Source organism: Eimeria necatrix, genomic scaffold (assembly GCF_000499385.1).
Source record: "Eimeria necatrix Houghton genomic scaffold, Enh_scaff1312, whole genome shotgun sequence".
NCBI lineage: Eukaryota > Apicomplexa > Conoidasida > Eucoccidiorida > Eimeriidae > Eimeria > Eimeria necatrix.
The window spans coordinates 1-9,144 of record NW_013652065.1 but is presented as its reverse complement, the minus strand read 5'-3'; the positions used below and the strand labels follow the sequence as shown (position 1 = coordinate 9,144).

The 9,144-nt window shown below is 50.4% G+C and overlaps 2 protein-coding genes across 2 annotated transcripts; both read left to right on the top strand.

Annotated features, from left to right (window-relative positions):
* Positions 1–5,319: 5,319 nt before the first annotated feature.
* Positions 5,320–6,721, top strand: ENH_00010550 (hypothetical protein; the record flags this gene model as incomplete). Its single annotated transcript, XM_013578819.1, has 2 exons — positions 5,320–5,940; positions 6,383–6,721. The coding sequence occupies 2 exons, from the start codon at positions 5,320–5,322 to the stop codon at positions 6,719–6,721; spliced, it is 960 nt and encodes a 319-aa protein (XP_013434273.1).
* A 1,638-nt stretch (positions 6,722–8,359) lies between these two features.
* Positions 8,360–9,100, top strand: ENH_00010540 (hypothetical protein; the record flags this gene model as incomplete). The annotated part of the gene is made up of 1 exon (XM_013578818.1): positions 8,360–9,100. A coding segment is annotated over one exon (741 nt), but the record flags the coding sequence as incomplete, so codon positions are not given.
* Positions 9,101–9,144: the final 44 nt, after the last annotated feature.

The window sequence follows — 9,144 nt, the reverse complement described above, 5'->3', positions numbered from 1 at the left end:
GTCCTCGAGCTACTACATCCACTGCACTGCAGCAGACGCCCGCACAAAACAGGCATTTGCAGCTCGCGGCTGTCTGTGGAAATTTCCCAGTGTGCAGAGGAGACACCACAGATAACACATGCCACCACTGTGCAAGCTCCTTCGCTGTGGAAACCAAATAGCATTTCGTTGCTGTGCTTGTCGGTTAACGAGATTATGGAGGAAGATGGAGGCGGGACGGCACGTCGGGCAGGAAGATGCTAGGCAGTTGCTAGCAAAGATGGAGTTCGTGGGAGTGTGTGCGCATGGTTTGTGCATCCTAGAAACCATCGCGCCATCACATTTCTGAAACGTTCTTGTTGTATGCACTCTTCAAGCTACTGTGCTATTTTATCTCTGACGATCTTGTTTATTCATGGGTTTTTTGAGCCTGTGTCTTTGAGCGCTTCAAAGAATGCGCTATTGCTGATCAAATTGCACCAGACTGTCAGTTGCCACAGTCGGCCTGCCAGGGTACCAAACAGAATTGCTCATGTCAGGAATGTTTTGGATTGCGACGCTTACGTGGAACCTCGAAATGCATGTGAATTATGTGGTTCGGCGTTGTGCCATGATCATTTGCTAACCGTTTTCTCTTCGTTTGTCTTCTTTTTCTCCCTTACATGCCTCCTTCCTTTTTGAGTCATGCATGCCAAACAAAGCGTTTTGTAGCAGTGTTGCTCTAAAGCGCCTCTGACATTTTGCGTGTAATCGTGCAGATATTGTGCGAGGCACCCTTCGTCCGCCGTAGCACATATTCCCGAGCTATTAAACTCACAGAACTACATCAAATGCACCTCCTGAAACAGGCCTTTGCGGCTTGCGTCTGTCTGCGGAGATTTTCCAGTGTGCAGCGGAGAAACACATCACAGATAGCACATGCACACACCAAGCACGCCCCTTTGCTCTGTGAACCAAAGAGCAATTTGTTGCTGTGTTTGTTGGCTAACGAGAGCGTGCAGCAAGGCGGAGGCACGACATCACGTCTGGCAGCGAGAGGCTAGGCAGTTGGCAGCAGGGAGGGGGTTTGCGGGAGTGTGTGCGCGTATGGTTTGCATTGTACAAAGCATTGCGCCATCGCATCTCTGAGCATTTCTTTTGGCATGCATTCTACACACCGTTGTGACGTCGTGTCTCTGACGATCCTGCGTCTGCATGCGCGTTTTGTGCTCGTATGTGGGTGAGCTTCAAAAGATTTGCGGTGGCTGCTGACATTGAACCAGGCAGTCAGTTACCACCGTCGGCTTTTCAGGGCGCAGGAGCAAATTGTTCATACTAACGCGGCGCTTACGTGTATACTTGTGGTGCACGTGTATTATGCAGTTTGGCGTGCTGCCATGCGCATTTGTGAATTGTTTCGTTTTTTAGGGCTGGTTCGTGCTGCGTTACGTGCCTCCTTCCTTGTTGGGTCGGTCACGGCAAAGCACCTCCTTGACACTGTGGCTATCAGGCGCCTTTGCAACATTGTGCAGAATCTCGTTGTATTTGTGTTGTTAGGTCAGGTAATAATTTGCTGCACCAGCTCTAGATGGTATGTCTTGACAATGTGCATGAAGTACTGTCCTTGCGAAGGTTTCACAAACTTCCAGGGATGAAATTTATCAACGTGGGCATATAACTAGCTCAATCATTTTATTGGTTCCACAGCAAAAACAACGAGTCCCGAAACCATAGCTTAAGCTGAAGTTTCAATGGTGGCTACCAGAAACGATCGATGCCTTTCCAGAATGCGCTGATCGTGTTACTATTGAGGCAAATGCAAGTTATGGGAGAAGGCGTATTTGCAATTCCCTTTTGGTTTGTTTGTTCTTCGTATTTTGACGCTGTGTTCAATTCCCGAGTTGCTGGGGCCTCAAACGATTTCCATTGCCCCCATTCGTGGGTCGATCCATTCACCTACCGGATAGTAGTTGAGGACTCTTCTCCTCTTGATTTGTTAAGCAGAAGATTTTTTCGAAACGTAGCTTCTTGGTTTTTCCATCTTTGTCAACCTTGAGCGTATGAGTTTTCTATTTGTAGTCCCATTGTGAGGGGCGCCATGAAAGCATTCACCGTTCATGAACAAGGCTGCAGTAACTGCTTGGTTTAGTGCCCACGCTGGTTTGACCAAGTAGTAACTAGTCACCTAGCTCTTCCCTGTTTAGCCGTAAAATTAAAGGAGTGCTCAGGAGTCCGATGTAATGCGAGCAGCCTACAAATCATGAAGAATTGGGCTGTTCGACCAACCCTAACTTGCCGCAGCATTACAGGAAGAGAAGTGTTGTTGCCCACTGGAGGTGTTGCACAGCCATGTACAGAACTTGCTTTCCAGATGTGTACAACTGTTTCTCCTCCTCGCTCTTCTTGCCTTTGTTTGGTGGTGGGCTCTAAGTTTTCCTTCCCAGTTGCAAGCTCAGCACGACGGGATCGGCGGTGGATTTCCTGCCGTTGCAAGCCAGCCATTTTGATACAAAGGTCACGCTCACATCCTCGCAGCGCTGTGTCTAGACTTTTGTCGTGCTTCTACTTTCCTTCAGTGATTTCCAATTGGTCAAATAGTTATCTTGGCATGTTGATGGCGTCGGCGTCGTACATCAAACATTCTACAAGAACATAGTGAGATGTTCGGCATAGAGCACCAGTGCAGGAGTGGAGCTAATTTCCGTGATGAGACCACGTTGATGCGAAAGGGTACCTTTCTATAATCACTTTTTGGTCAAGTTCAATTCTGCACGTGACACTGCATAGCCTGTTGAGACAAATACTCGACAATACCTTGCAGGCGCCATTAACATGAAGTGTTTTCTCGTGGCATAAGACATCTCGTCTCTCTTCTCAGTGTGAGCGACAGCCTTTGCGGCACGACGACGGCATACTGTTCGCTGCTCATAGCAGACGGATGTCACCGGCATCCGCCATAGTACATCGGGTCCTTCATAGCCACAATCTGGCAAGCATACGCACCTACTGTACAAACAAAACGAGGACTGGTGACTGCGATACGCAAATTTTAAAGGCGCATTACAGCGAGGTGGGTAGCTGCACCGGCACTGGGAACAGCACGGGAGTGTTTGTCAGCGCCTTCACCCGAGTAAGTGCTCATCGTCATCTGGGCAGGGGCGGCACGTCAAGTTACGTTGCAGTTCTGGAAAACGTCCAGTCTACTCCTGCATACATGCCGGAAGGTTTGATGCCTGCGGTGCAGAAACACCCGCAGTGTGCGAGGCGTGCCGTCGTCGAAGTTCATCGGGATATGTCTCCAACGAGGCTGGTGAAAAGTAGTCGCCGCAACCAGATGCACAGCAAAACGAAACACTGCGGCACAAGCTACAAAGGGCGGGTCACAATGTTTGAAGAGTTAATTGCTTATCCTAGTAGCAGGCAGCGGTCGATCGTCGTGGTGGTACGGTGCTTGCTGCAGGGTGACTGCAGGTTCAACGTAAAGTGCAGATCAAAAACTTAGTTGGCCGCTGCAAAGAATTTCATGGATATACTGCAGCACAAAACCCACGAAGCAACTTACTTAGTTGTGTTCCAAAGGCAAGTTATCGCTGAAGACGGGCATCGGCGGAACCAGCCAGTGGGAGGACCTTTTCCATCCCCGCAGTGAAATTCTAATGATTTGCTTCGATTATCCACGAATCATAGGGATGGCATTTTGATGCAGAAGGAAGTTGTAATGGCGTAGACTGCCGGGAGGGACAGAAAGGTGCTATGGCACCACTGTTGGGAAGCAAAGGCTAATGCCTTGGATTAATGAAGAAGCTAAGGAAGGCCTTCCTTTTCTTATTCAGACAGGGCCACCGACTTGGTCAAGGCTGCAATTTGAAAACTAAGCCAGGTGGTATCATCAAGCTGGGAATCCGTTGTAGACCAGCACAGCAAGAACAAGGGGAAACGACTTTTATGAAAATATGGTTTTGAGAACTCGAACGGAAGCGGTCTTTTCAAAACAATTGTAGACGTTACGCGGCCGATGCGTCGGTAGTAGAGAATATTTCATAGAACGCCCAAGTTGTGGGCTGCGCAGCATCGTTGGCGCTGCAGAGAGCGCAGTGTACTACATTTGGGGGCTGTTCCGGGAACTAAAAACTATTTTTTTCGGACCTGAGGGTAGAAATACTTTGCTTTGATAATTCGCACCTAGATATCTTAGCTGAGTAAGGAATGCACCCACGCAACGGACGCGTAGTCGGACCTATGCAACAGGAGGCCTCTACCATGTCAGTAAACAAATTGCCCAGTGGAACACCAACCGAACATAGACATGCTACTCCGAAACCCACTGTGGCAGAGCGGCTGCACGGGCATAAGGAGACACCCCAGCAGGTGGCACCTATAGCAAATGTTAACTGCATCCCAGGGGGCGGTCCGTACGTCTTGTGGGACCAACTCCACTCTGCGATGGCTGTGATAAAGAATGTTATAGGCGGGTCCGGAGGATCGAGCGTAACGTCGCCTATACTCCCTGAAGACGGCAGTACTATGCAGGCCTTTTTAATGCGTATCGAATGACGGTACACCCAGATGGGATTGGAGACCATAGAGTGGGGGAACACACGTATCGACCATCTTGTGGGTCTGGCTCTGACGTATTGAATTATAGCTACAGCGAACTATCGACCTAAGCAACTGGGCAACTGTACAGCGCCAGCTTCTGGAACGGCTCGACAAGACAATGTCGCAGAGTCAACTGCTAACGGAGTTAGGTGAAGTACGATGGAATGAAAACCCTAAAGAGTATACGGACTAGTTTGCGGCTGTAGCGGATCGTGGAGTTGGGATCGTCCCCGACGAACTCGCTGACTTCTACTGCGCTGGGCTACCAACTGACCTCCATCTTCTCATTACAAATAATGGGCTGGTGAAGTATTCCTCCTGTGAACAAGCGGCGACAGCAGCAGCGCGACTCTATGAACCTAAGCAGACTGTGCTAGAGCTACGAGAAAGGTCTAGTCGAGCGATAAGAGCTGATACAGAGGCAAATGCAACCCATCGGAAGCAGGAAAATGAAACTAGGCCTGGAGAAAACTCCGGGAACTGCTACGAGTGTCAGGGTCGTGGACACCCCCGGCACGAGCTTGCCTCAGCAAAGGGGAACGGGGAACGGACCAAGTGGCCAGGTGAGACCTGCAAGAAGTGTGGAGGTGTTGGACACTATGCTCGTGACTGTCCTACACACGACCGAGGTCGTGCCTAGCCGGAAAACAAGAGCAGCAGGCAACCTATCCGTCCCAGCACTGAGAAAACCGAACAGTTAAACCGCGAGGCCTAGGCGTTGTTGGAGACGAGCGTTCTAGGCCACGTAGCCATGGCAAAGGGATGATGCGTGCCGTAGCGACAGGACCTAATGCCATTCCAGTCTCCATAGAGCAAGGGAACCGCCTCCTCAACACGGTAGAGGAAACCAAAGTGAGCGATGAGGACGTGCTGGGGACTCAGCCCCCTTCGGAAACGCGGTTGGAGTCTGGGCCGGTGCCGAGGCGGAGCGAGGAGGCTCCGTACGCGAAGACGGATAGCAGCGGGAAGTCTGCAGGAGCGACAGAAGAAGACTGCAGGCCAGAAGCGATAGAGACTATGCCGCACTGGTGGTGGGAAACTAGTGCGAAGGAATCTTGCAACCAAGGAGGAGCCTTGTGTTACGTGGGTGCAACAGCGGTACTTCGCGTTGAGCTTGCAGGAAGTTCATGCGAGGCACTTTTAGACATAGGCGCTTCGAAAAGTTTCATTAACCCTAAAACAGTCGAGCGATTGCAGCCGAGGGTGCTGAGACTTCCAGAAGAGCATAAGTTCACTGTTGCTGCAGGTGAACAATTACGCATTGATCGAGTTGTGACTTGGTTGACGATGTGGTGTGGACACGCATGTTTTTCCGGGGACTTCTTAATGGGAACCGTTCCCTATGATTTAGTTTTGGGTTTGGACTGGATGACTGAGCATAAGGTGACCTGGTATTTTCAGTCCTACAAGCTCCGGAGCTATGTGAATGGCCAGTGGTGCAAGTTACTGTTGTTAGGACTCTGGCGCAACAGGCGCCCAAATCAAGGCGGCAAATGGTGGTACGTTCCTCCGCGCTGCCGCATTTGCGGCACACATTTGGACCCACGGGTAGGTTCCCCATAAAGGAAGAATTTTGACAGGCGCAGGAGAACATACCAGCTGAAGTGTCAGCGAGGCTGCACTGGTTCGACCTATGCCCCAAATTTTGCTCCCATCACCATAATTGGAAAGCACGATGCTGCCTGAAGAGAGCGAAACATGAGCCTCCTGGCCGACTATCAAGCAATAAATGCGCTTAGAGTTGCCCTCAATTTTCCTCGAATTCATACAAACATTATTCTGGATGTTGGTGGAATTAAAGTGCATTTGTCCGTTCCATATGAAGGCAGGTTTCCATCAAATCCGAATGACCACGGGAAACCTTTGGAAGGCAGGCTTCTACACAGGGAGGTATCCAAGGATTATGGCGATTACTTCGGCCTCAAAGCTGTTCCATGTACCTCCCAAGTCAGCATCAATTCCTATCTTGAACAGCCTTTTAGCACATGGCGCTGTTGCCTCTCTTGTTGAGGCGCTGATCTACAGCGCTATCCTCGCTGCACACGCTCAGCTTCAGCAGCAAATGCCTGGCATTGTCCTCGAGCAGCAGCTCTACCCTTTGTTCTGCAAGAGCAAATTCGCAAAGCAAGAGCTTACCTATCGTGGCTGTACTATACGTGCTTAGTGTACACAGCCTGCAGCGAGCAAGGTACAAACTATTCTTACATCGCATGAGCCGTTCACTAACGAGACAAAACTTCACCAGTTCCTCGGCACATTAAGCTCTTGCCACATGTGTATGCACCGGCACTACGCAAAAGTCAATCTCATTCGCACGTGCACACCTTTTCAGTGGACAAAGTTTCAAAAGTAGGGGCATAGCTTTTCAATGGAAAGCGATTCACACATACGCCATACAGCGTCTTAAGGAGCGTTCAGTCGACTACACTATTCTGCAGGTCCCCGATGCCAGGACGCCTCCCGAGCTGTACAATGATGTTTCCCGCTAATGGATAAGCAGCGCCTTACCCGCGTCTGTACTAATGGCATACGATGTTTTTCGTGCTGGGGTCCCCTGAATTCCTCACTTTCATGTTTTGTGCTCACCATGATCATGCCACGGTAAAAAAGCAGAAAAGAATTTTTCTGGCCCTCACTTGGCATAAGTATTGTCAAACCATGCTTGCTTTATTTGTAGCATACGTGGAATCTTGTGTTTATCACTCACTGAAGTCATCCTGATTTGTCCAATCGTTACTCATTCCCTCTCTTCTCTGGAATCAAGTCCGTTAGAATCGACCAGCTTGCCTTCCACTATCTCGTGCCACGACACTATTTTAGTGACTGCAAAGCCTCTAGGCAAGAGAGCTCACGTTTTTATTACCAATAAGGTTCTCAGAGAGACACTGTTACATTGCTTTCCGACCGTCTCGTTCGCTACTACGGCCTTTCTGAGGATCCCACTTCTAAGCGAAACCCCCAATCTCAATTTGGGCTCTGGCAGCACCTGAGGATCTAATTCAGCATCAAACGACCACTGTCTTCTTAGGCCGAGCAAACATGTGAACCGTGCATTGGAACAAACGCTTCGTCCAAATATTGAACTCGGCGAGCGTGACTCAGTGTAGTGCGCAGCGCCTACTGCTGCGACTACGCTGCTACCTGCCCCTCGAGCAGGCCTACAAACTACACCTAGCGTAGGCCCATTTCCTGGAAACTGTAGCTTAATTTCATCGAAATACAATAATTCTTAAGTGTTTCAAAATATGTCTGTTCGGTTCGCCTCACTCTGGGAGCTCGCCTCCTACGTGTAGTGCTGAGGCACTACAATGGGGCTGGCTAGTGTCCTAGAGAGGATAGCTAGCTAGCGACCTGCAAGGGACCGCAACACTGGAGGGGGACAGGACCCGCCCAATATGAAAAAAATAAGAAAAACCGTCTTTCAGTTCTAATGAAAACGTGAAATGTGCGGAAATCGTGTGGAGACTGGGGCTGGCGATAGCGCCGGCACCAATGCGGACCTCCCCCCCTAGGGTCTAGGACGCAAGCTCCGAGAAGGGAGCGAATCGATGAGACAGACTTGAGACACTTTTTGAATTGTCGTATTTCGACGGAATAAAGCTATAGAGACCAAGAAATGGGGCTATACTAGGTGTAGTATGTAGACCTGCAGAGGGGCAGAGAACAGCGTAGTCGCAGCAGTAGGCGCCGCGCACTACATTTGGGGGCTGTTCCGGGATTGAAATCTTTATTCTTTCCGGACTTGGGAGTATAAATACTTTGTTTTAATGCCTCGCACTTAGAAATCTTTGCTCGGTAAGGGATGCACCTCCGCAACGGACGCGTCATCGGTCCCACACCACAGGAGACTCCTACAATGTCAGTCAACAGAATGCCGAGCGGGACACCAGCCCATCACCGCCACGTGACTCCGAAACCCGCCGTGGCAGAGCGGTCACATGAGCATAAGGAGGCGCCCCCGCAGGAGACACCTTTGCCCAATGTTATGCCAGGGGACAGTCCCTTCATCGCCTGGGACCAATTCCAGTCTGCAATGAGTGTGATTAGAACTGTTATGGGGGAAACCGGAGCGTCCGGCGCAACGACTCCTATACTACCTGAAGACGGCAGCACTATGAAGGCCTTTCTGACGCGCATCGAGCGCCGGTACACCCAGATGGGACTGGAACCGCGCGAGTGGGGAAATACACTTATAGACCACCTTGTGGACCCGGCTCTAACGTATTCGATGTATCTACAAGAAACCATCGACCTAAGCGACTGGGCAACAGTACGGCGCAGGCTTTTGGAGCGGTTTGACAGAAAAATGTCGCAGAGTCAATTGTTAACGGAGTTGACAAAGGTACGGTGGAATGGTGACCCGAAGGAATACACCGACCAGTTTGCGGCTGTGGCAGAGCGGGGGTTGGGTCTAGCCCCCGACGAAATCGCGGACTACTATTGCGCCGGGATACCGACAGACCTCCATCTTCTAATAACCAACAACGGACACGTGCATCATAGGGAAGCCCTGCTTGTCGTTGCCGCCGGTTATGCGGAAGAGGTACCCCTTAAATTCCTCCCCCAGAGAGTCGCCTGGGACCTCCC